At 47.1% G+C, this 27,391-nt stretch overlaps 1 protein-coding gene across 1 annotated transcript; it reads left to right on the top strand.

The window, feature by feature from the left end:
- The first annotated feature begins 6,369 nt into the window (after nt 1-6,369).
- Nucleotides 6,370-27,182, top strand: LOC112109196 (indoleamine 2,3-dioxygenase 2-like). Its single transcript, XM_024203608.3, has 10 exons — nt 6,370-6,552; nt 10,788-10,883; nt 12,128-12,247; nt 12,810-12,928; nt 13,431-13,445; nt 14,207-14,306; nt 15,206-15,323; nt 19,005-19,056; nt 24,165-24,313; nt 26,494-27,182. Exons 1-10 carry the CDS (start codon nt 6,451-6,453, stop codon nt 26,862-26,864), a joined length of 1,242 nt encoding a protein of 413 aa, XP_024059376.1. The 5' UTR covers nt 6,370-6,450; the 3' UTR covers nt 26,865-27,182.
- The last annotated feature ends 209 nt before the right edge of the window (nt 27,183-27,391 follow it).

Here is a 27,391-nt window from a genome sequence, read left to right on the forward strand (position 1 = left end):
CACTGGCTTCTAGGGGAGCAGGATGCCCACAACCCCAGAGGCCTGCTGCTGGCCCACCAGCCCCTGGAGGCAGTTGAGGCAAAGCCACACGCCAGGGCATTGCATGACAGGAATGCCTATTCACAGCCCTGGGAGATGGACCGACGTTCCCCCCTGCAACACCCAAGCAGCTTTTGCAAACAGTGTCTCAAAAACTCATCTGCCAGGAACCCCAAGCGGCAGCAACAGGTGCAGCTCACCCTGTTGAGAGCCCGTCAGTTGGGGATGCAGCTGCAACTTAGAAAAATACAGGCAACCAAAATCCAGGGCAACCAAAAAACATTGCAACTGCAGCAAGCTGAACAGGCTGAACATGAAAAGCCACCAGCAGCAGCTCTGGCCGCTGCTCGGCAGAGCCTGGTGAACTTCCATTCTGCCCCAGACCGGAAGAGATCAGCTGACATAACCCCCACATTGCCTGTCTGGGCTGGGGAGGCTCAGACCCTCCCCATTTCGCCCAAGTTCAGATTTCAGATTGATGCACTTGTACACCCTGTGGCTGTGGGGGCAGGGGCAGCCGCTGGCTGGGCTATGACAAGAGGAAGTCTGATTCATAAGGGCAGGAACCACTTCAGGAAATCCCCTCCCACCCCACCAAAGCCCCAAGCAGGTGCTGACCAGGGCCGGCTCTGGCTTTTTTGCCGCCCCAAGCAAAAAACGCCCGGCTGGCCGGGGCAGCAAAGGGGGGGGCGGGGAAGAGGGGAGGAGGAAAACAAACCTGCCCCCGGCCGGAGCGGCAGGAGAGGGAGAACAAACCCGCTGGCCGGAGCGGCGAAGGGGGGGGGGGCAGAGAACAAACCCGCCCCCGGCCAGAGTGGGGAGCAGGAAACAAACCCGCCCCCAGCCGGAGTGGCGAAGGGGGGGGCACAAACCCCCGGCCGGGAGGCGAAGGGGGGGGGGGAGGGAACAGACCGGCCGGCCGGAGCAGCGAAGGGGGAGGGGGGGAACAAACCGGCCGGCCGGAGCGGAGAAAGGGCAAGAAAACAGAAAAAATACCTGCGGGGCAGTGGGAGCGTGGGAGCAGGGGGACTCCTGGCCCTGCAGACCCCGGGCAGCTGAGTGCGCACCCCGGCTGGGGGGGGGGGGGAGAAGGGAGGCGGCCAGGGCTTCCTTAAGCGGGGTGCTTGCCACGTGGCCCCTCCCGCTGCGCCGCCTGCCGGGAGGGCTCCGCGCTGCTCTGGTCGGCAGCCAGGGAAGGACGCGGGCTGCCCTGCCGGGCTTGCTGCAGGGCGCTCCCCTCCTCCGCCCCCTACAGGGTGGCGGGAGCAGCAAACCAAAAAGAAAAAACCTGCAGGGGCGGCCAAAGCGGTGAAGCGCAAAACAAAACAAAACAAAAAAGGAGGAGATGGAATGCCGCCCCAAGCACGAGCTTGCTCGGCTGGTGCCTGGAGCCGGCCCTGGTGCTGACGCATGGCCGGAGTCAGGATGGTCTTGTGGTTCAGAGCCAGGTGTGGAGCCACAACACCCCCACCCCCCAATTCCAGTTTTACCGCCAGCCTCCTGCAGGACCCTGGACAAGCCATGTAGGGCCAGATTTCCAGAGAGCTCAGCATTTGGTGTGCACCCCAAGCCCTAAGGCCCCCTTTCCAAGGGCAAACAGACTCAGTAAGCTGTGCTGAGAGAAGAACCCCGACCATACCGTGGGCTAGTCATAAGACCCATTCTAAGCCAGAGATGGAAGTTACACTTTCCCTATGTTTGCTGCATTATCTTTCACCTGAGGATCTTACTTTGCCGCCTGAGAAGATGACGTTAGGTCTGATGTACTGAGAACTGTGTTGGAATCGCAAGCTGTCACTTGGGGGGTGGGGGGGGGGGGGGGAGAAGCAGAGTTTCCTGGCCATGCTTTCAGGCTAGGGGGCAGGGGCTCTGTGGGAAAGTGCCCCCAGTCAGTCCACAGGAGGTGTATGTAATAGTTTAAAAATTTTGGCTAGAGGCATAAGGACCTGAATAGTCAAACTTGGATAGCCAGTTTTAGGGGCCAAACTGACTCGCCCTAGGTCATCATGCACAGAGCCAATCCATGGCAGAACCAGCAGAGAACCCCAGGAGTCCTGGCTCCCAGTCCTTTGGTGGCTTTCCATGGAACGTTTATAGAAATGAGCCCAGTAATGCGACACCCTCTAGGAGATGGTAAGGTGTTCCCAGCAGAGAAGCTATGGCGAGAGCGCTGGGCTGAACTGAGAACAGTGAAGGATTTTAAATGTTTTTGCTCTGAGCTTTCACATTCAGGTAGGACAACTCAGTCACCCTTCCTTTAGGGCTGGTATCCGTGGGCAACACGTTGAGCAGGGCTGCACTTAAGCAGAGTTTGCTAGGGCTCTTTACAGTTTGCTCAGTCTTGTCTCATTTGCCTAATCAGCAGCAGCCTTAGCCTTGTCTGCATTAGCCACCTAGTGGGCAGGGAGTTTTGTTCCCATGTATCACTGAAACAATTAGCTTGGAAATCAACATAGCTATTTATGGGAGGGTCATTAGAATAAGGCTATTTGTTATACTCCATTAGCTGGGTGCATGCAGTAGGTACAGATGCATATTATGCTCCAGTGACAAGCACATTAGCAGCATGTAATTTACTAATGCAAATTAAAACAGGCATTAGTATCTTATGCTCTATTTGGCATTGGCAAATTCATAACAACATTAGCATACATTTAATCATTAGGAAGTTAGCTGGAACCTCAAAGAAATCCTCAAGTGACATGAAACAAGTATTAGGAAATTATTTTATGCCCTGCTGTGATGTGCTTATTTTTGTGACAGCAGCTTCAGTTTTGGTTTCCATTAAAGTATGTGCTAATAATATCCTTGGCACAGCCAAGATAAATCAGCAGCACCTTATCCAAGCACAGAGACGAAGATACAGCCTGGGCTTAGTACAGCATACATTGTTCCCTTTGGGGAGAGAACACAATACTTTAGCACTCTTTGCCTGGCTGGTGTCCAGGGTTGCTTGAAGGGAACTGTGGGCCTTGCTGGAACAATAGCCAACAGGAATCAGCACTGACAGGATCTGTACCTAGCATCATGGTAACTTCTGGTTTTTCATTCCAGTGCAGTGTCTGAGCTTGATTAAAAGCTCCTGCAACCAGAGGAAAGGCAGCTTGGGTCAGTAGATGGGGGCACCAGGCTAGGAGTCAGTAGGTTCACTGATTTCAAGTCCAGAAGGAACTATTATGATCATCTCGTCTGACCTCCTGTCAGGGCCGGAGCCGGGGGGGGGGGGGGGGGGCCACCCCCCCGGCGGGGGCTCGGCTCTCCCCCCGGCGGCCGGAGCCCTGGGAGGAGAGCGGCGAGCCCCGGCGGGGGCTCGGCTCTCCCCCCGGCCCCGAGGGCGCAGGGTGGCGAGCCCCAGCTCGCCGCTCTCCCCCCGGCGTCCGGGGGGAGGGCGGCCAGAGCGCCGGGGGGAGGGCGGTGAGCCCGGCTGTGGCCCCGCTCTCCCCGGCGGCCGGAGCGCCGCGCCACCCCCCTCCAGGTGCCACCCCAAGCACCAGCTTGGGTGCCTGGTGCCTGGAGCCGGCCCTGCCTCCTGTATAAAACCCAGACTAAAGAACCTCACCTGGTAATTTCTGCTTCAAGCCCATAACTTCTGTTTAAGTTATTGCAGTGGCTCTGCCTCCGACCTGCTCTGTGACCTCAGACAAGTCACTTCCTCTCTCTGTGCCTCTGTTTCCTCTCCCACCTTTTGTCTGGTTTCTGTATTTACAGAGTGAGAGCTTTTCGGGGCTGGGACTTTCTCACTATGCATCTGGGGGCTGCACAATCTCAGTCAGGGCTTCTAGGTGCTACCGCATTACAAATAGAACACCCCCCCCCCCACACACACACACACACACACGTGGGGTGTAGATCTCCTTACCAAAGGATCAGTTGGACCAGTGGGACCCGTCACATCCTAGACAGCAAGAGGAAGCTTGAAGGTAAATGTGTCTTCTTTAAAAAGAAAATAAAATTGTAGAACTAAGGACCACAGAACCTGCTCTCCCTTTTCCTGTGGGAGATGAACATGCTGTGATGCTAGTTTAGTGTTCTCATGAGTCCATGTAACTCCAATAGCCCGCCGCGTGCTTAGAGTCCCTGTGGGGTAATCCTTTGGGAGTTCAATGGAGATACCAAGGGCTAGATCTTCAGCTTGTGTAAATCCAGCTAAGTCCATGGAGCTTGGCCGATTTTCACTCACCAAGGATCTAGTTCCAAACTTCTTCATGACCCCTACAGGTGCTGCACAGCCGGAGGAAGAGAGTCCTGCTCTTTGGAGTTCGAGCCAAGACCAGTAATAGGACAAATTTGAATATCTAAGGTGCCTAGTTGCAGAGCCACAAGCCAGCTATGCCAAGAACCCACGTGCAACGGAGAGGTGTGCACAGCTTCTCTCGCTGGGACCTCACCTTCAGCATGGAGGGCTGAGGTAAGCTGGTTCACTGGGGTTGCAGCTACAGGCAGGGGAAGTCCTGCTCTGGCCACAGCAAGCACAAGCGTAGGTTTGCTGTGCAGCAGAGGGAAGGCAGGGTTCCCAGATCCTTTACAGGGGTGCTGGAGCTCATCCGCACTGGGGTGTGGGGGAAGAAATTGAAGGCAGGGCTGCTGGCCATTCCGTTGGTGTGTGCATGTATGGGCAGTAGCAGCTGTGTTGACTACTGTGGGGGAAGGAGGAGAGGAAATATTTGACCCCCCCCCCGGCCATTATCAGAAAGAGCACCCAGGAGACATGGGAAAGGCCACGCTATGGAGCCAGGTTTTGCAGAGCAGACTGCGGGAGCCACATGGGTCAAATTTTCAGGACAACAGCACTACAGTGGGGACTGTAACTGACACAAATGAACATAACAGAGGCCGCAGGGCACTTGGCATTGGCAACAGGGGCGGCTTCCCTATAAGGGAGGGGGGGTAGGGTCTAAGCTATCAGAGAGGAGCAAGAAGCTGGCTGAAGTTAGTTCAGCCAACTATTGCACTCCTTTCCAAGGCAGTTCCTTGGGAACACACACACACACACACACACACACACACACACACACACTCCGCAGCTGCTGCACATCCCAGACCTGCATGACAGCCGTTCAAAGGAGGGGAGAGGACTCTTGTATCCAAGGCTGGAATGCAGGGGCATGACTAGGGAGGAGGCAGAACATAGTTACCTACAGGGAACTTGCTGTTTGCTTTGGGAGCATGCCTCGGGATCTTACATCAGAGCATGAAGGGGTGGACCCTCAGCTGAGGTGACTAAGGGGACAGGCAGAGCTGACTCAGAGCAGGGAAGTGCCTGCCTATTTGATCACCAATATTTCCAAAGGAAGTCCAGGGTCCCGCAGGATGTCTCCCCTGCAACCACTGACCCAGCCTGACCTGCTTATCTTGCCAGCCCTGTGCAGATCACAATGCAGCGTGGTCTCCCTGCACCACCATTCAGAGGTTCAAGCCAAGGATTTGATCCTTTTTATTGAAGGCCAGATCCTTAAACTGCTTTCTGACGGTCTAGGATGCAGTAAGCAAAGGCCCTGCTTAAAACCATCTAGTGAGTAAAACTTTACCCATTCCCATTCTAGGTCTCCCTCTCTCCTGGTTTCACACCAGCTACCCGTATCACAGTGCTAATGCTCGGCCAGCAGAGATCGTCCCCATGCATTCTTGACAAACGCTCCTACTGTTCTACTAGTCCACACAGCGTGTATACATCTCCCTGTACTGACATTGCTAGGATGGCAACATACATATAACGTGCACCTCTTTATCTACTGGAAACTGCAGTGTCTGGAGACCGCATTGGCTCCAGGTCAGAGGAGGTGACTTGCGAGTCACTGCCAGCATCAACTACAGGCCATCTTTTGCTACAGCACAGGAAATGACAAGCACCTTAGTGCAACGGAGACATGCGGCTTCTCTGATGGGCTTATTTTTGGTTACGAATGGACATAGGATTTTTCCATAATGTCTATTGGATTTATTTGGAATTAAACCAATAGGGCTTGGTAGATATTCCCCCGCCCCGTTAAATTCTGTGGGGTTTTAGAGGGATATTTTTAATAAGGTTCCCAAGTCAGTCTTTAGCTCTTTATCAAATTCCACAGGAGTATCCAGAAAACACACACATCTTAAGAGAGAATGAGAATCTTTCTACAGGACTTTTCCATAAGGGGATGTTGCTTAGATCAGAGTTTGCTCCACACTCGGCCTTATCAGCAACCTTTAATCATGTTTACTCAGACCCACTGGCCACTGGACAGTGAGGAATCAAGGCCCAGGACAAAGGTTCAGTACCTCTGGATTCCAGGGAAAATGCTTCACTTACTCAGCACATTATCAGTGTGCTTATTTGATGCTTCCTATGGCAGGGCCAGCACCCAGATAGAGTCTGAACCTTCTCTTATGCAGTAGGTTTTACTCTCCCAGACTGAGGCCGAGTTCATATGTCTAATGATGGAGAATAATAACGAAAACGAGGAGAAACCACTGCTTTTTACTTTAAGAAGATTCCATCTCTCTGAAGATTATGGCTTCCTTCTTCCAAATCCTCTGGTAGGGACTCTCTCTATACGAGACATTCATGTCAAGGGAAATGCAGCACTTTCAAACAGAAGGGTTGGTGGGCAGTTTTCTTATTCTATAGCAATAGCTTATAATTGAATCATTTATTAATATTTATACACAAATACAATTTGTTTTTTGCTTAAATATTTTAAACAAAATTAAATAGAGGACAAGATTCTAATTCTTAAACAGCAATAAAAGTGCCAGGAGCAAGCTGCGAGGAGAGGGGAAATGAAACCTTCACTTGACACCAAAGAATTGATCTTGTATTTACAGATTTTTAGTCAGTCTGAGTACAGGGGAGAGAGTGAGCTTTAGAATACAGACTTTCAGCTTTAATCCTTTTTAAAAAAAGTGACAGCAAATTATAAATGGTACTCCTTGAGAAGAAGCTTGCAGGGATGCCGAGAAATCAATTCAAGATTATGCAAGTAAAATGTTGAGAAACATGATACAGACAGGGAAGTTAAACAAGTGTAGTTTAATATCCAATAGCTTGTGTTTAAATCACAGTGCCAGCACTTAAAAGGCCCAATACTACAAAATTCTAATACTAATTGCTGACAACCCCACTGGCTTCACCTGCTCAGAACCTGGCAGGATCGGGCCCTTAAAGTTATTGTATTTACAGTCACTAGGATGGTAACTGACATTCCAGTTCCTTCGATGGAAAAAGACCATGTTCTGCAGATAGTGAAATGCCAGAACAGCAGGATTGATTGCCTTCTGCACACACTGAGACAGCACATTAGGAAAGACATGGACAAATTGGAGAGAAAAGCAACAGAAATGATAAAGGTTTAGAAAACCTGACTTACGAGGAAAGTTTTAAAAAAACAAACAAACAAAACAAAAAAAACACACACCCTGGCCATATTTGCTTTTGAGAAAAGAAGGCTGAGGGGAGACAGTCTTCACATATTTGAAGGGCTGTCATAAAGGGAATGGGGATCATCTGTTCTTCATGTCCACCAAAGAAAGGTGGAGAACTAATGGGCTCAAACTGCAGCAAGGGAAATGTAGTTAGAAGGTTATTCCAAATATCTAACCTACAAGGATAGTTAAGCTCCAATGATGGGGATTGTACAACCTCCCTATTCTAGAGCTTTTTAAGAACAGGTTGGACAAATACCTGTCAGAGATGGTCTAGCTTTACTTGGTCCTGCCTCAGTGCAGGGGGCTGGACTTTAGGACTTAAAAGGTCCCTTCCAACCCTATGTTTCTATGAACACCCACTCCCCTTTGGAGTCTCTCAGATGAACCGAGTACTGGAACCAAAGAGTCCTGGGTAGTCACAGTGGTGCTATTTAAGGCGATTACCAGACTGTGAAATGGTTATAAATGTTGGTGCATAGTTGTATCCAACTTGTGATAAAAATCACGATTCTCACGCTATTCAGGGTTATTAAAGTCCCAGTGGTGCGATTACATGGCTAGCTACACCTCTCCCTGGTTCCTGGTCTCTGACTGCACCCCCTCAGATATCGGGGTCTCTCTCACTCACTCACCCTTGTAGACCAGGCCCTGAGCAATATACCCTGCATATCAACCATGCCTAGCCTGCAGGTCTGACTAGGTTTGGCACATGCAGTTCTTCCCTTTGGGAGTCTGAGCCTTGTGGGGATTACAGGGACCAGACAATACTGTTCAGAAGGCTGTCTGTCTATTTTGCAACCAGAACAAAGCGTTTAGAGAAAAGGGATTTTAAAGAGAGAGTCTCTACCTGTCTGTCTATCTTACCGAAAGGCTTACTATCCCCAAAGCAGACCTCATTTCTTCAGGCACATCAACGGGTCCTACGTATCAGTCTGGTTCCACCCAGACAAACAAACAACCACTCCTCCTCTCAGACTCCCTTTTTAAACTGCCACGGCCCTTTTGATCTTTTGGTTTCCAGGCTTTGGCCCTGCTCATCAAAACCCATTTTGTAAGATGCCTGGAGCCAGGATGTACAGTCTTCAAAAGTTAATAGTTCAACCATCATCTCTCAAGAACCCTCAAGTGTTTACCAAAGGGTGGATTATCTTGAGCCATTCAGTTTCCTTACAGTCCTCCTCATTAATCTAAGCCGACGTAGTCATCAGTAATATCCCAGTAACTAGGTCAATATACATGGTTCACCAATTATTACAGAGCGGCTCCATTTCCCCCACATGCTGCTCTCAGAGACATGTTACTACACAAGAATCTGTCATTAAACAACAGCAACAAAAGCTTTGCAGAGTAAGTCTGAACAAGTGACCCCTATAAAAGCTAAAAAATCAGAAGCCAAATAAAAACCATGAGATTTCTTAAAATTTTGGATTCTTTGTACGTCACCTGGGGCCTGACTCAGCTTTTGAATGCTTGAGGTTTGTCAGTACTGTGTTAGCTGAGGCCTTGAACGTGTCACAGCCAAGCAGCTCCCAATGCAGGGATTGCTGCCTGCTTGGGTCTGTTCTTTGTCTGCGTCTCAGAGGATGACTGGTCCAGAGCCAAGCTACAATATGCTGCTATGGTAATGGAATCATCATAATTATGTACATAGTCACTAAAAGTGGCACCCTTGGTGTGTGCGCATCTCTGCTGGGGAAGGAGTTCTATTCTCCCTGCAGGGACTGTGCTGATGTCTGTTTGGAAAGTGCTCAGTAATACCAGAAAATAAACAATTCAATTCAAGTCAGATCCCCTGCCCCATCTGCTCATTGCAGGCCCCGAAACATCACAAAAGTACTTTCAGCAGCAGCTCATTTTCTTCCCCTTTTGGCACATAAGAAATAATGTAAAAGTTCCACACCCATCCCCAGAGATAAGACATCCTGAAAGACTTGTGCACCATAATGGCTGGGCGGACACACCAGAAGGATTGGATTTTTCAGGGAGCTCAGCTGAGCGGTAGTTTCAGACGCTGGCTAACCTGAGCTCGGTAGTGCAGCCAAATTGCTACTCAGTTTTTCATCAATTCTCTTTGCTATTCCCGAATAAAGCCTCACTCCCAGGAGAGGAGTGAGAAACCTAAGAAAATGACTCCATTTGTGCTTAAACACACAACAACAAAGTCTCAATTCTAAGTTAATGGAGATGGAAGGGACTGACATTGGGGGAATCCTAAAATAGCCCTATACTCCCCCACTGGCACCATGGGGAACACCCCTCCCTGCATGCTGGGCACCTCCACAATACACTCCCTACTTTGCGTCTGTGTTTTAAATACCGTCAACCGTCCTTGAATGAAGGGGGAAAAGAAGCTCATTTCAATGGATTGCAAGTCAGCTAGTACTAGGGTGACCAGACAGCAAATGTGAAAAATCGGGACCGGGGTGGGGGTAAATAGGTACCTATATAAGAAAGAAACCCCAAAATCGGGACTGTCCCTATAAAATCGGGACATCTGGTCACCCTAGCTAGTACCGTGCTGTCTGGGCCCTCGCTGCAAGGAAGACGGAAATGCCTTAGAATCTGGGGAAGGCAGAAGTAACGGGAGCGATGTTGGGCAGTGTCAGGAAACGAGCCTGTCCTCTCCTTTAACTTGCCTGCGATCACTGGGATCACCGGAGGCAAAGAGGTGAGAGAACAAGCGATTTGTTTCACATCAGTTATCACTGGGTCATTACAGTGGCGTTTTTAAAAGCAGAAAAAACTCCATTAAACCTTCGTCCTGCTCAGATCCCACACAAGGAAATAGCCACTTAGTTTACATTGATCCCAGATAAAATATAAAAGCCACGTGGCCCCGAAGGGAATTATTCTTCATGAAAATCAGTGGATACAAAATACAGTGAAAGGATCAGGATTTTCCAGTTGAAGAAAGGCGGCTTTATTGTTTCCCCCCAGAAATAGGACGGACACACACACACCCCTCACTGCTCTTTTTAAGCACCACAGCATTTAACAAGAAGAAAGAGGACGCAGGCTAATAATTAGCCAGATATTGCCTGCTGATGCACTGTGCAAGCGTCCAGACACACCTCAATTCCCCGTTACTCCAGTCTTGGATTCCCTGAACATACAGCTCTACCAGTCATGCCCATCAATCCCACCCCGCAGTCCTGCCTGCTGTGTCAGTCACACCACCCTGAACTCTGCGGATGCCCCTTGTTCCTGCCCCATAGCATCCATCACTACCCCAATCATTAACTTGCTCATCAAAATTAGGGGTAGTGGGGAGATACAGCCAGTGACTTTTTATTGCACCAGTTCCTAACAGAATTGTTTGATGATTTAAGGCCTTTTGTCTGTTCTAGAGCGAACTCCCTGCTCCCTATGGGCCTTGGATGGAGATTGCCAACAACCTGCCTCACCTGATCCAGAGCCATCAGCTCCGTTCACAAGTGTACAAGGTGCCTATTTAATCCTCTGCTTGAATTCAAGATTCTTGGGGATTAACCTCAAGTTAATGTTGGTGCCAGTCACCTCCGCACCTGCAGAACTGGAGCCTCATCTTCAAACAAAGCTAAAAACAAACATTTAAAAAAACATAGATCCCGATATATTGGGATTAAAAAACCAAAAGAGGAGAAAAGTTTAAAAAAAAAAAAAAACCACCACAAACCCACAGCTTCTCCTATACAGTGTGTAATACGGAGAGAATTCCTTCAGGTGTCACTAGAGGTAAAGCACAAAGATGGGCCAGGACTCATCATTTCAGCTAGAAAGCAAATAGGTTTTGGAGTTAATCATAACATGGAACTATTCCAGATTCCTGCATCTAGAGCTTTGCTATAGCACCTTTAATCTCAAATTAGCTCTCTGATTTTAAGACCAGATCTGAGAGGGAAGAACACCTTTCTTCAAAAGCTGCTCTAAAACTGTGGTTCTCAACCAGGGGTACTCAGAGGTCTTCCAGGGGGTACATCAATTTACCTAGATATTTGCCTAGTTTAACAACAGGGCTACATAAAAAGCACTGGTGAAGTCAGTACAAATTAAAAATTTCAGACAATGACTTGTTTATACTGCTCTATATTATACACTGAAAAGTAAGTACAATATTTATATTCCAATTGGTTTATTTTGTAACTATATGGTAAAAAAAAAAAAAAAAAAAAAGAGAGAAAATAAGCAATTTCAGTAATAGTGCGCGGTGACATTTTTGTATTTTTAGGTCTGATTTTGTAAGCAAGTAGTTTTTAAGTGAGGTGAAACTGGGGGTACGCAAGAGAAAGACTCCTCAAAGGGGTACAGTAGTCTGGAAAGGATAAGAGCCATTGCTCTAAAAAGACCAGGGGCTTACCATATAGTAGTGCTACAACTGAGAAGTTCCATCAGTGTAATAAGCCCGTATTATAAAGCAGAAAGAAGAGAAGGCTGAGCAGAGCAGAGAAACCGTTTGTGTTGAAGATGGCAAGGATATTTCACAGATGTGACAGCACAGGGATGGGCATCAGGATGCCTGGGTCCTGTTCTGAGCTCAGACTTTGACTTGTTTTGTGATGCAGGGTAAATTACTTTGCTTTGGGGCCTCAGTTTATGGGAGGAGAATATCTCCCCAGGGCACTGGGAGTTGGCTGAGTGCATTGAGATCTTTGGTGGTGTTAATTTTTACCACTCTAAAATGCCTTATTCACATGTTTCTCGTTGGCAGATGCCCCAGCTGAGCAGTCAGCATCTCAAAGGGCACCGAGAGCTACACTTGGCCCACCTTGCACTCAGCTTCATCACGATGGGGTTCGTCTGGCAAGAAGGAGAGGAGGAGACCGTCAAGGTAAAAGCAGCACCAAACGGGTTATTTGCTCTTTGAAGCCAAGAAGATTTGGCTCTTTTCAGATTAATGCCACCAGAATAGGCAGCAGAATGGCCCCCTTCAGGTAAAATGTTTGTACCTGCAGAGAGCTGGAGAGTCCATGCCGAGCTGGGAACTGCTTGTGCTATTGCCAGCTACAAAGCTCTGAACTTACCTGACATCAGTCAGCATCTATAGCAAATTGCAGCTTGAGGGTTTGTCTTCTACACTGCAGAAAAAGGAACCGTCTTACTTTGGGTTAAAATGGCAGCAAAGACATGGGAACTCGGCGTTTCACTCAGGTTGGCAGCTTGAGTTCAAACACCAGCTTCCCTGTAGGCTTTAACTTTAACCCAGATTGCTGGGTCTTCCTTGCTACTTCAACCCGAGTTAAGAACACTCCTTTTCTTGAAGCGTAGATGTACTCTTGGTGTCTGAGACCAGGGTGACCCAGCGCCCTGCAGACAAGGAGCCTGCTACATTTAACATTCCAACTGGATCATTTTCAGGAGAAAATGAATAAGCACAAGTTTGTGTCTTCCAGCTTCTGCCACGAAACCTTGCTGTTCCCTACTGGGAGATCTCTCAGATGCTGGGACTGCCTCCTATCCTGGTTCACGCAGATTTTGTGCTAGCGAACTGGAAGAAAAAGAATCTTAATGGGTAAATGCAAGAACAATGAAATCTACATCTGGACAGAGTGAAATCGGGTTGTTAAAGTGGTTCTGTTAGGTAGCAAATCAGCACAAATACAACCATTGGTCAATCTAGCAGGAAGGTTTAAGACCATTTTTGTCCATTTAGATTTAAGCTCTGACATTTTGATAATCCTTTAAAATATTCCCTGTCCTACTCCATTCTGAGCCTGGCTGGCATGAAGGATAAATATTCCCTACAAAGATCTTTTCAGGTTTGGTGGGAGAGTTCAGCTCTTTGTCAACTGAGGGGGGTTGTGGTGTGCGCACACAGGAAAACAGGAGCCAACGCCACATTACTGTTAACATCAGTGTTAGGACAAAATCTCATTCTGAAGCGCACGCGCACACACACACACACACACACACACACACCCGTCTTTGGTAATAGATTCTATTTGTATATAGTGATTTGTTATTCCTGTTTCCTTTTCTTGCACATTTGCTGTCAACACCCGAAACTCCTGTAGGCCTTTGGAAATTGAGTAAGTATCTAATATGCTTATTTATTTAACTGTATTAGCTTTGTTTCAATTCAATTATTTGCTCCATCACCTCAGGGCTCTTTTTAGTTTACATCTGTCTCCTGCTACATGAGCACAACATAACAGCTCACTCTTGGGCAGAGGAATTCCAGTGTCACATAGCAGCAGCTGGGTGGCCTCTATGTGACCCCCAGACTTCTGTAAACCAGACTACAGCTGTGATCTTTCACACATAGGTATGGATGGTGGAGACGATGGACTCGGCACATTGGGTGCATGTGGGGTGCTGAGCTCCTTTGAAAAAAATCAAACCCTACATGCCCCAGCATGCATTGCCCCACTTTGATCTGAGAGGCCGGCAGTGGGACGTACGAGCCACTTGCAATTTGCACAGGAGGCAGGTGCTGCCATCTGCAATGCAGACATCTTCCACTCTGAATACCCAAAGACTTGGGCATGTTAGGTGGGTTCTCAGTATGTAGCATCCTCTCCCAAATCCGGATGTGGCGGCTGGGGTAGGGGATAAAGAGGAGGAAGGTATTTTATATCCCCACACTGCTACCTAACCAGCAGCAATATTTGTAGCATACTCGAGCCTGCCCAAAGCTAGGGCAAACAACACTTGTGTTGCAGGGTCTGGCTAGAACCTGGCTGCACTTCAGAGCAATGAAGGAGCATGAAGGGCCAGTTAGTCTCATTCCTAGAATGTGTGTGTTTCAATCTCCACATGTTATGTGATTTCAAAATTATCCTCCTTAAAGGAATCTGGACACCATCTTTTCACTGCCTGGCGGAGAGAGTTTGAGAGGATTCATTCTAGTTACTCTCCTTGTTGAGAAGGCAGCAGCGCCTGGGGTTAAGGTACAGTACAACTCGTACAGCGCCCTCCTGGGCGGACAAACATTTCTCTCTTAATGCTTTACGACTCTGGATGCAATTCACTCAGATCTGCAGACATAGGCAAAGCGGACAGGAGGTCACAGGTATCAGCGGGATGGCCTGTTGTCAAAAGAGTCTGTTGGAAAAAGAAAAAAGGTGGTCTGCCCTGCAGTCAACACAATCCAATCGGAGTCAGATTTATTAGGAATTAAATAGAAGATAAAGATGAAGGGTCACGTGTTCCAGCCTGGCCCAGATCTGTAGTACCCCAGCCTGACAAATGGCCGCTCCCCTGGAAGAGGAGGTACGGCTGTTCTCAGAAGACACAGGCTGCTTTGTTAGCAGTCTTGGCAGAGAACTACATGGGATATGTAGAGTGAAGCTGCCTAGCAGGTGTTCCCCAGGGGGAAGGTTCTCTCTGTGTTTGTGTAGAACGTACATATACGGATGCTTGCACTGCTACTGCCCATGCTCCCCCTGTGCTGTCGATTAACAGAGACGGTCACAAACACGGCCATGGAGACCAGTGTCTGCCACTACTCAGGAAGTCACTTGTGCAATCCTGTATTGGGGGCACTGATGGGCACACAACCCCCATCTCTCCTGTGCTTTGGTTTGGGAGATCCCGTCCCAGCATCTGCAGAGTTTCAGGGGTTGGAATTCAGAACCATCTGCACCCTACAGCACGATGGCAGTTTGCTTAGGTTTCTCTTACCATGGCAAGGTGAGAAAGCCCTGCCAGGTGAACTCAGAATGAGCCAATAAGATAAGGAGAGCCGGTCCCAATGGAAGAGAGGGGGCAGTGTGCCCAGAGGCACACCGAGGGCACATAAACCCACGTTTCTCCAGTACATCACAGCTCTTCCACTGTTCTCTTACAGGCCGTTGTTCAGGCAGGTAATGCCATCCTGCAGCCTGACAAAGAGGCCCTGCATAAGGCCCTGCAAGAGATGGCAAAGGCCATTAAAGAGATGACGGATGCTTTGAAACGGATGCACGGTAATAATACTTCTTCACACTTAAAATGTCTTTAGATCACTGCACAAACATTAATTCATTGGGATACAGGAGCAGAAATACATTTGCACTCAGAGTATAGTATCAGGGGGTAGCCGTGTTAGTCTGTATCCACAAACACAACAAGGAGTCCTCCGGTGGCACCTTAAAGACTAACAGATTTATTTGGGCATAAGCTTTTGTGGGTTAAAAACCCACTTCTTCAGATGCATGGAGTGAAAATTACAGATGCAGGCATTGTTATACTGACACATGAAGAGAAGGGAGTTACCACACACGTGGAGAACCAGTGTTGACAGGGCCAATACGGTCAGGGTCGATGTAGTCCACTCCCAATAATTGAGGTGGTGGTGTCAATTCCAGGAGAGGAAAAGTTGCTTCTGTAATGAGCCAGCCACTCCCAGTCTCTCTTCAAGCCCAAATTAATGGTGTTAAATTTGTTACTCACCAGCAACCACACACCACTCCACAGAAACACTAACCCAGGAACCAAACCCTGTAACAAGCCTCGTTGCCTACTCTGTCCCCATGTCTACTCTAGCGACACCATCAGAGGACCCAACCACATCAGCCACACCATCAAGGGCTCATTCACCTGCACATCTACCAATGCGATATATGGCATCATGTCCCAGCAATGCCCCTCTGCCATGTACATTGGCCAAACCGGACAGTCTCTACGCACAAGGATAAATGGACACAAATCGGATATCAGGACTAGTAACATACAAAAGCCAGTAGAACACTACTTCAATCTCCCTGGACATTCTATAACCGATTTACAAGTAGCCATACTTGAACAAAAACAAAAAAACCAAACAAACTTCAAAAACAGACTTCAAAGAGAAACTGCAGAACTAAAATTCATTTGCAAATTTAACACCATTAATTTGGGCTTGAATAGGGACTGGGAGTGGCTGGCTCATTACAGAAGCAACTTTCCCTCTCTTGGTATTGACACCTCCTCATCAATTATTGGGAGTGGACTATTGTATTGGCCCGGTCAACACTGGTTCTCCACTTGTGAGGTAACTCCCTTCTCTCCATGTGTCAGTAGAACAGTGCCTGCATCTGTAATCTTTACTCCATGCATCTGAAGAAGTGGGTTTTTAACCCACGAGAATTTATGCCCAAATAAATCTGTTAGTCTTTAAGGTGCCACCAGACTCAGAGTATAAAGACTCTAGGCAGGGACGGAGCTGCAGGTGTCATGCCTTGGAGAAAATCAAATACAAGACAGATATTCCCAGGACACTGCAGGGATGTGTGTGCATGTATGGCTCAGCAAGAGTCCTGCATAAAATCAAGTGAGTTTTGTGAGACAATCAGAGCAGCAACACTGAAAAGCCTCTCACTGCTCTTCAACTCCCCTCTGATTCCAGAGCAGCTCGGACCAGCCTTGCTTAGCTGGAGCGAAGGGCTAGGCTGGTGTCTGTCCCCCATGGAAATAGGTGAATTCCAGAGGAGTGAATGCTTAATGCTAACATGGCACTGTCTACCCAGGGACCTCAAATCACTTCTCTACACAGGTTTTACTAAGCTCTGTGAAGCAGACGACTATTTTACAGAAAGGGGCTCCATGGAACACACACAGCTACAGTTAATTGTCTGAGATACAGCAGCCAGGTAGGGCCCAAACCAGGATTGACCCTACGGTGGACAACGTGGCCCTCTTTATGAGAGTCCCCCTGGTCTAAGTGTGAGAGGAGTTTGGGCTGCACCTCTGTTATTACACATCCTTATAAATGACCAGTTCTTTTTATAGAACAGCTCCTGACTTTACCAGATGTTCATGCCCCCGCCTCTCCATTACGGAGATTCAAGTACAGCGGGGGGTAATGTCAGCCACACTGACCTCTGAACCCTCTGTGATTCTCCGCTGTCACCGGCGGGCTGCAAATCAGACTTTGCCAGCAGCAGCGTGATCCTGCACCGACAAGAAACACAGACAGGCATAGACACTCCGATGCGTTGGTTTCAAGTGAAGTTACCTTGACGTGCTTAGGTGGGGAGAGCACATTTGCTGCACAGAACACATTTGAAATGTGCTCAGACACCCACGGTGACAGACAGAACTAAATGGGTCCCACAGTATTCTTGCCAGCAAGTTAAAGAAGTATGGGCTGGATGAATGGACTATAAGGTGGATAGAAAGCTGGCTAGATCGTCGGGCTCAACGGGTAGTGATCAACGGCTCCATGTCTAGTTGGCAGCCGGTATCAAGCGGAGTGCCTCAAGGGTCGGTCCTGGGGCTGGTTTTGTTCAATATCTTCATTAATGATCTGGAGGATGGCATGGATTGCCCCTCAGCAAGTTTGCAGATGACACTAAACTGGGAGGAGTAGTAGATACGCTAGAGGGTAGGGATAGGATACAGAGGGACCTAGACAAATTAGAGGAGTGGGCCAAAAGAAATCTGATGAGGTTCAACAAGGACAAGTGCAGAGTCCTGCACTTAGGACGGAAGAATCCCATGCACTGCTACAGACTAGGGACTGAGTGGCTGGCAGCAGTTCTGCAGAAAAGGACCTAGGGATTACAGTGGACGAGAAGCTGGATATGAGTTGACAGTGTGCCCTTGTTGCCAAGAAGGCTAACAACATTTTGGGCTGTATAAATAGGGGCATTGCCAGCAGATGGAGGGACGTGATCATTCCCCCCTATTCAACATTGGTGAGGCCTCATCTGGAGTACCGTGTCCAGTTTTGGGCCCCATACTAGAAGGAGGATGTGGAAAAATTGGAAAGAGTCCAGCGGAGGGCAACAAAAATGATTAGGGGGCTGGAGCACATGACTTATGAGGAGAGGCTGAGGGAACTGCAGAAGAGAAGAATGAGGGGGGATTTTATAGCTGCTGTCAAATTACCTGAAGGGGGGTTCCAAAGAAGATGGATCTAGACTGTTCTCAGTGGTACCAGATGACAGAACAAGGAGTAATGATCTCAAGTTGCAGTGGGGGAGGTTTAGGTTGGATATTAGGAAAAACTTTTTCACTAAGGGGGTGGTGAAGCACTAGAATGGATTACCTAGGGAGGTGGTGGAATCTCCTTCTTTAGAGGTTTTTAAGGTCAGGCTTGACAAAGTCCTGGCTGGGATGATTTAGTTGGGGATTGGTCCTGCTTTGAGCAGGGGGTTGGACTAGATGATCTGAGGTCCCTTCCAATCCTGATATTCTATGATATGGGGGAAACGTGCCCTTGAGAGCATTTACAGCTCTCAGCCAGCAGGGGCCAAGGCAGAGGGATGGTACTGAAGTCTCAGGAGTACGGCAGAGCCAGCATCACAGCGTCAAGGAAGAATCCATACAGCAATATGAGCAACAGCCCAAGCTACTGAACTCTTGGCCAGAGACAGCTTAATTCTGCTTCATCAGCCAATCATGTGGTGCAACAGCTCGCAGTACCTGGAGTTCCATTATTTCAAGTGAACGTTCAGTGCCATGAATGAAGCTTACGGGAGCATTAAAGGGGCCAGGTCACATTTTGGAGGGTGACGGTGGCATCACACAGCATTCCAGCCTCCTCTGCAAGTTGTTTTTCTAAAGATTCAGGACATTTCTCGCTCAGACTGAGAAGGAAGTGATGGGAGATAGGGGAAGGCTGATGCAGATGTAACTAACTGCCATTGGCTTGGAGTAACATCACAATTTGATTTCTTTCCTAGACTATGTGGATCCAGCAATATTTTATGCCGTGATCCGGATCTTTCTGTCTGGGTAAGTACGAGGTGCGCATTTCCCTCTGGAATGATCATGTCAGCAATTCCCAAGGGTAGAGAAGAGGCTGTTGGAGGAAGGCAGCCCTAATGTAGGTACATCGGGTGCCACAGTCTCTCTCCTGTGGCAGAGATAACTCGGGTTATAGTGAGTGATGCCCTTATGCCTAGGCATGAGGAGAAGAGCCCTCTCTTTTGGAAAGGGAATGTTTGGTTTGCTTTATCCACGTTGGGCCAGCCCAACGCATGGGACCAAGATGTCACAGGGACTCAGGTGTGTTCCACCGTGCCCCAATCCCAAACTTCTCATATATGGAGACAGTGGTCACAGGAACCTGGATCAGCAAGAGAGCAGAGCACAAAGGCTGGTCAGAATTCCTCTTCTGCCTTTCCCCATGATCTGTCCCTGCCTTTCAAAAGACCAACTCTCCCCCCGACCCCTGGTGTTCTCTGCACCATGAACATTGTTAGTATCAATCATACGGAAACGGATCATGAAAAGTTCTTGACCCATCTAGCAACCCTGGGAGATGGGTGGTTTTTTGTTGGACATATTGTTAATTATTTGTACTGCCTCAGAGCCCTAGTCACGGAACAGGACCCCATTGTCCCACTGAACAAAACAACAGTCCCTGCCCCAAAGAGATTACAGTCTAAGTACTTTCAGCTCTCTCTTCCTGACCTTGTGCTATATAGTCTCTATAGACATTGCTGGAAGGTCAGTAGGTCTCTTCTGCTAAATGCGGTTCTCCATGGAATCACATTAACAAATTACCTTGCCACTGTTTTAACAGGATGCTGCTCATTAACAGAAAGAAAAAAAAAACCAAACCAAAAAACCCCCACTGCCACTCGTGTGTGTAAAGCAAAAAGATAGATCTCAGGAATAGTTGAAATCTTGTTCAAAACGCCTTTGTCATGCCAGATCCTCACTTGGAGAGCTCTAAAGTTACTCTAATACCAGTGTTATTTTTGGGTTGCTAATTTTCATTTTGTAACAGGTTTCAGTGTTCCTGCATGTCAAGGCCTGCTGCATCTTAAATTTTCTTCAGTTTTCCATCTAAACTGACCTTGTCTTGAAGGTTGGCAGCCTGAAAATACAGGCCTTTTAAACTCTGTTCTGTTATAAACTGCACAGGACTGGAGGTTACTATAAATGTATTTCTGGGAGAGCTAAAAATAACTGAAAGTTTGATGATAAAACTATTTTCCCTCTTAGATTTGTAGAACAGCTGTTCCTGGAAGTTAAAGTAAGGGGGAGGGTCAGCCCCAGACACCTAACTGAAACCTCCAAAATTGCAACCTTTCAGTAGCATAAACAGCTAAATACATACATTCTTCAGAAGCCAGGAGATATTTTCACGGCACGGCAGAGTTATTTCCAGAATCCTGCTTCCTGCCCCCAACCCCTTTCCATTCAGAGCTTTTAGCCATCTGTAAACATGGATGCATAAAAGCAAACCTTGCAGGGTTTGAATCAGTGGTGGAAAAAGCACATCAGGTCAGGAAAAACCATGACTAGCCAGTTTATTGGTTTGCTCAAGACTAGTGTTTGTGAGGGGAATTACATCACATAAAGGTAAAACCCTGCACTCCATTACAGGAAATGGAAGTTGTCCCTACTCTGTATCCAGAGGAATCATTATGCTAAGGAAAGGTGACAAGGAAAAAAAACCCAAAACAAAAAAACAAAAAAACTTTTAGGACTTAGTAATATCTGCCTCAAATGCTCTCCTAACCCAGAAGATCTGAGATTAATACAGCAATGTTATTTTGCTATTTTCCTTTTAGCAAAACCCAAACCACCAAACACAAGTGTCCCAGCAACAGTAATGGGGTTTGGGGTGATACCACTGCAATTGGTCCTGCTTTGAGCAGGGGGTTGGACTAGATGACCTCCTGAGGTCCCTCCAACCCTGGTATTCTATGAAATTTGTTTTCAGGTGACAGAGCATGTATGCTTTCCACTACCATGGTTCACACTATCGCATAGTCAAGCCTGGTGCTTTATAGGAAAACAAGACAGGTCCCTGGTGCAAGGAATGTAGGAGGAGATTCCAAAGACACAAAGTGCAGCTAGGTTTCCAGCTCCCCATTGAAAGTCAGGGACAGGGGGGCTAGATAGGAGCTTAACTACCCTTTGGATCTTTTAATAATCCCCCCTTGCCGTCTAGTCTAACAGGCATGACATTTCAATATTCAATGCTGAGGAAGAGTTGTTTAGAAAATTTTAGCTCATAGCAAACCTGTAAGCTCTGCACTATAAATTAAAAGGAGAAATTGAGAGAGATTACCAGGGAGAGAGGTTGGTTTCAAAACCATGGAATGGATCGATCACTATTATGCAGCATTCCAGGGGCTACTACCATGAGCCAGCATGCTCTTGGTGTCTGGAGACAATTAAGGTTACATTTTTAAGACCACTACACAGTCATTTCAGAGTAACCGCCCTGGAGGTTAATGAGAATTGAGTGCCCAATCCCTGCATATTACCTTGAGAGCTTGCTCCTTGCAATTATATGTTCTGTTGCTGAGGAATATTATATATATACACACACACACACACACACACACACACACACATTTACTTTAAAAAGCCATACCCCTTTTAATTCCTAAAGAACTATACAGAATGGAATTAAAATCCCAGGAGCCAAGAGTTTATCTTGATAAAATGCGTTACCACCATACTGGTCACTGCCAAAATATCATTTTATGTAAATCCTGTTTCCAATAGAGACCCTTCCCCCCACTACACTGTGGCCCTGCGCAAGCGTTATGCTTCTGCTGAGTATTCCAGGCAGCCGAGAAAATCCGAGCTGTCGTCATTCTGCTTGATGCGATTGTTAACAAAGGGCTTAAAATAGGCATTGTTGATCTCATGAGCATCTTCAACATCTGGCTACAGAAGGTTCTGAATGATAGTTTACAAACAAGCGCACAGCATGAGCGTCATTACATACACACACAGCGCTCTTCTACCCAGAGCACATTTTCTGCAGCACTTATAGATTCATAGATTCTAGGACTGGAAGGGACCTCGAGAGGTCATCGAGTCCAGTCCCCTGCCCTCATGGCAGGACCAAATACTGTCTAGACCATCCCTGATAGATAAATGTCTAACCTACTCTTAAATATCTCCAGAGATGGAGATTCCACAACCTCCCTAGGCGATTTATTCCAGTGTTTAACCACCCTGACAGTTAGGAACTTTTTCCTAATGTCCAACCTAGACCTCCCTTGCTGCAGTTTAAGCCCATTGCTTCTTGTTCTATCCTTAGAGGCTAAGGTGAACAAGTTTTCTCCCTCCTCCTTATGACACCCTTTTAGATACCTGAAAACTGCTATCATGTCCCCTCTCAGTCTTCTCTTTTCCAAACTAAACAAACCCAATTCTTTCAGCCTTCCTTCATAGGTCATGTTCTCAAGACCTTTAATCAATCATTCTTGTTGCTCTTCTCTGGACCCTTTCCAATTTCTCCACATCTTTCTTGAAATGCGGTGCCCAGAACTGGACACAATACTCCAGCTGAGGCCTAACCAGAGCAGAGTAGAGCGGAAGAATGACTTCTCGTGTCTTGCTCACAATACACCTGTTAATGCATCCCAGAATCATGTTTGCTTTTTTTTGCAACAGCATCACACTGTTGACTCATATTTAGCTTGTGGTCCACTATAACCCCTAGATCCCTTTCTGCCATACTCCTTCCTAGACAGTTTCTTCCCATTCTGTATGTGTGAAACTGATTTTTTCTTCCAAAGTGGAGCACTTTGCATTTGTCTTTGTTAAACTTCATCCTGTTTAAATCAGACCAATTCTCCAATTTGTCCAGATCATTTTGAATTATGACCCTGTCCTCCAAAGCAGTTGCAATCCCTCCCAGTTTGGTATCATCCACAAACTTAATAAGCGTACTTTCTATGCCAATATCTAAGTCGTTAATGAAGATATTGAACAGAGCCGGTCCTAAAACAGATCCCTGCGGAACCTCACTCGTTATGCCTTTCCAGCAGGATTGGGAACCATTAACAACAACTCTCTGAGTACGGTTATCCGGCCAGTTATGCACCCACCTTATAGTAGCCCCATCTAAATTGTATTTGCCTAGTTTATCGATAAGAATATCATGCGAGACCGTATCAAATGCCTTACTAAAGTCTAGGTATACCACATCCACAGCTTCTCCCTTATCCACAAGACTCGTTATCCTATCAAAGAAAGCTATCAGATTGGTTTGACACGATTTGTTCTTTACAAATCCATGCTGGCTGTTCCCTATCACCTTACCACCTTCCAAGTGTTTGCAGATGATTTCCTTAATTACTTGCTCCATTATCTTCCCTGGCACAGAAATTAAACTAACTGGTCTGTAGTTTCCTGGGTTGTTTTTATTTTCCTTTTTATAGATGGGCACTATATTTGCCCTTTTCCAGTCTTCTGGAATCTCTCCCGTCTCCCATGATTTTCCAAAGATAATAGCTAGAGGTTCAGATACCTCCTCTATTAGCTCCTTGAGTATTCTAGGATGCATTTCATCAGGCCCTGGTGACTTGCAGGCATCTAACTTTTCTAAGCAGAGCAGCAGATGACAACACAGGTCTGGGTGGCGTACAAGGATTATTGCAGCGGTCTTTGATGGCTCATTCCCAGTACCATCACCTATTTCTCCTGGTGAATTTTCTTGAGATGGGATGGATGGGTTATATTTTTAAATACAAGAAAAAAAAAATCAGTATTGGTGCTGTTGGTTTGTTGTATTCATTATTCATACAGCACAACAGTCAAGTGTATCACTTTACAGAAAAATGGCAGGTCCCTAATCTGATTCGCTGCAGTCTGCATTACGCTGCCACGGCATGGGATGACAAAGACAGGACGGGGAAGGGAAGTATTGGAGGACGAGGCATGAAAGGAGCTTGTTGTTACATATGCATCTTATGTTCAGTTTCTTCCAGTGTAATATATTAACATTTGAGGACTTGACTTGAAATGAGGGTTAGCCCCGAGATGATGTATGAGTCCTACCTAGGAGACTTACTCCATCTAGCCTGTGTAGGGTTCTTAGCTCACTGAAGCACCATTTCTTACTGCCTTGCATTCTCGTTAAGGTGGAAAGATAACCCAGCAATGCCAGGAGGGCTGATATATGAAGGAGTTTCTGATGAGCCTATGTCATATTCTGGAGGGAGCGCAGCACAGAGCACAGTACTTCATGCCTTTGATGAGTTATTAACAATTCGTCATAGCAAGGAAAGCAGTAAGTCAAACAACACTTTGCTTATTTGTTTAAACGAATGACTGTGGCTCTGTATCAGGTATATTTACGAACCGATAAAGCTTTGTGTAAATCAGACTGTCTCAAAATCCACCTGCTTCTGTGTCAGCTGGGAAGAAGTTCCCTTCAATACATTGTGGAAGGATGTCTATTAAACCCAGGTTCTGGCAGCCCCATTACCAAATCCCAAAGGCATGCCCTAATTAATAGAATAATTCAAACCAAACAGGTCTGTCTAGGTTATATATGGACACTGCACTGGCAGGAAGTGCAAGACTTCAGAGGCTGTAACATCAACTTACCCCCATGTACACACTTTATAGGGCCGACAAGGGGGGGGGGGCAAGCCAGTACAAATTACTGGGGCCTGGTGGTCCATAAGGGGGCCTGGCTCCCCCCCGCCCTCGTCGGCCCTGTTTAGCCGGTCCGCCCTTGCTGGGGGGCCTGAAATTTTTTTTTTTCACCGGGGCCCGAACCCACTCTTGGTGGCCCTGTTTATAATTAGCCTAACTAGGAACTGAAACGAGGACATGTGGGCGAGGAGTGGCCATTGGCTTTGGGGTTAAATATGTAACCTTAGTGGTGCGCTGCAGTGGGGGGGAGGGGTTCTTTTCACATTCCATTTAGTCCTATTCTATTGAAAGGAGATAAAGGGGGAGGGGAAGCAAAGGTGCCTGTACATGTTGTTAATAAAAGGGCTTGATGCATGACTTCATATCCCTGCCTCATGGAGATAAACAGGACGCATGAGGAATGAGCAGCAGCAAAGATGGAAAAGTAATTTACACGTGCTGGAGGTTTCTGCTGCACCCGTTTCAGTGAGACATGAACACTGTCCCAGCAGTAGCTCCTCAACCTCTGAAGGCAGGCTAGGAAATGCACCTTAGGTATAAGCCACCCCTTGCAGAGTGCCACCACAAGTCCAATGCCCCACTTAAGTTGGGTTTAAGCCCTCCTTCGAGGAGAACAGTGGCGCATCGGCCTTGGGCTGAATTTCACCCACAGGACCTGAAACTCTTGGATTCGTTTTCTAGCTGTGTTACCAAATCACAGTGTGCCCCAGACCTCAGTTTCCCCACGTGTAGAATGGAGATGCTGAGGCTTTCCAGCCTTGCAAAGCACTATGAAGCCTGCTACCAGAGTGAAGCATTAATTATTAAAGAGAGCAGAGTTTTACTAGAGACTTTTCTAAAATCTGTGCAGATTTGAGCTGAATATGCTCAAAGTGATTTTTCATTGGCTTATATCTGAACTATAAATAGGGCCTCTTACAAATAGGCTCATGCTGAAAACCGCAATTTATATTGATCAGTTTTGTTTTTTTTTTAAAAGGCACTTGATTATTTTTTCCCCCCAGTTACACAGATATACCTTGAAAGAACATAAAGAATGGAAAGTGATAGTGTTTTAGTCTTAAACAAGGCTAAATGAACTACAATATCTCTCCAGATTTATTGCATGCACTTGGTTTATTAGGGATATTTTTCTTGGTATAAGAGCAAATATTACTCATTGGGGATATTTAGCCGCATGCATTTGTGAAGAGAGACCATATTACATTAAGTGTCTCTAGTGTACTCTGTAATTTGAGTAGAGTTGCAACAGGATCAATATGATAGATGCAGTAAGGTGCCACTGATTAATAGCCTCCAGGCCTGGAAAAGTTGTCTCCAATTGCCCTTTTAGGATATAGAGCAAGTCACCATCACTGCTACCATCAAGGGACAGACAGAGACTCAGGCACTACCTTCCCTACCAAGATCTGTGGCTACCGGGAAGCAATGGATGGGAGTTCTGGGTGCAGTTGGGAATATGGGCTTGTTTTCTATTCTTGGGATCTGCAGGCAAATCTGACTTAGGTCACAAATGCAAAAGTGCTGGGTGGGTTTCAATCTAGTCCCTTACTGATCCATGTTAAATTCTACACAGCTGGCATTCTGTGCTCTGACATGTCAGTGAGTGCTTGGCAGGGTATTTTGGGGAAAATCAGGAGAGCACCTGTCAGCAGCACTCTAGAACTAATCACAGTGGGCTAGAGGTTATGCAGGTTCCAATATTAAAGTATTCCCTGGGCATTGTCAAGATTAGTTTTAACAATTAATAGCTCCCCCTTCCCGTCTTTGGCTAAGTGATTCACCTCTTCCTTTGTTGGTCTTTTGCAGCTGCATTTCTACACCGGATGAGGGACTACATGCCACCCCACCACAGGGCCTTCATAGAAGAAATCCAGTCTGCCCCTTCACTGAAGCAACATATACTATCCTCTGGAAATGAAAAGCTGCGCATAGCTTACAACCAGTGTGTGTCCATTCTGGCAGACTTGAGAACCTACCACATTGCTATTGTCACCAAGTTCATCATCACAGCAGCCGCTAATGCCAAAGCCAAGAAAGGAAAGCCAAGCCACTGGGTGGGCAGCTTTCAGATTAACCCGCCTTCGTCGTTACAAGAGAGGGGCACCGGCGGCTCAGGCATCCTGAGCTTCTTGAAGAGTGTCAGGGACACGACGAGAGCAGGGATAATACAGGGTTAAACGCTGTCATGCCATATGTGTTTTACTAGGGACGAGAGGAGTGCGCAAGCTTAAGACCAAAAGAGCTTTTTGTTTGATATTTGCATTTGCGCCCGTGCCAGGATCTGGCTGGGATCACCCCAGTTGAAAGGTCCATCTTAAGTAGAGCATCCTATGCCCCATTTCTATGAACACAAAAGACATTCAATGTTGGGAATAAGCGAACGCTGGCGTGATTCACTAGAAGAAAACCATTGCCCATCTGATACATGGGGTATGTCTACACAGGGATAAAAGACCTGTGGCACGGCACGGCTGGCCCAGGTCAGCTGACTCAGGCTTGTGGGGCTAAACATTGCTGTGTAGACGTTCAGCTTGGGACTGAGCCCGAATGTCTACACAGCAAATGTTTAGCCCTGCGAGCCTGAGTCAGCTGACCTGAGCCAGCCACAGGTTTTTTATCCCTGTGTGGGCTTCCCCTTCATTCAGACAGGAAGCTGCAGAACTTTCCTGCAGCTCAGCAGCCTGGCAGTTCCCAAGGCAAGAAG

This window comes from Terrapene carolina, unplaced genomic scaffold, assembly GCF_002925995.2.
Source record: "Terrapene carolina triunguis isolate 2854851 unplaced genomic scaffold, T_m_triunguis-2.0 Scaffold53, whole genome shotgun sequence".
Classification (NCBI taxonomy): domain Eukaryota; kingdom Metazoa; phylum Chordata; order Testudines; family Emydidae; genus Terrapene; species Terrapene triunguis.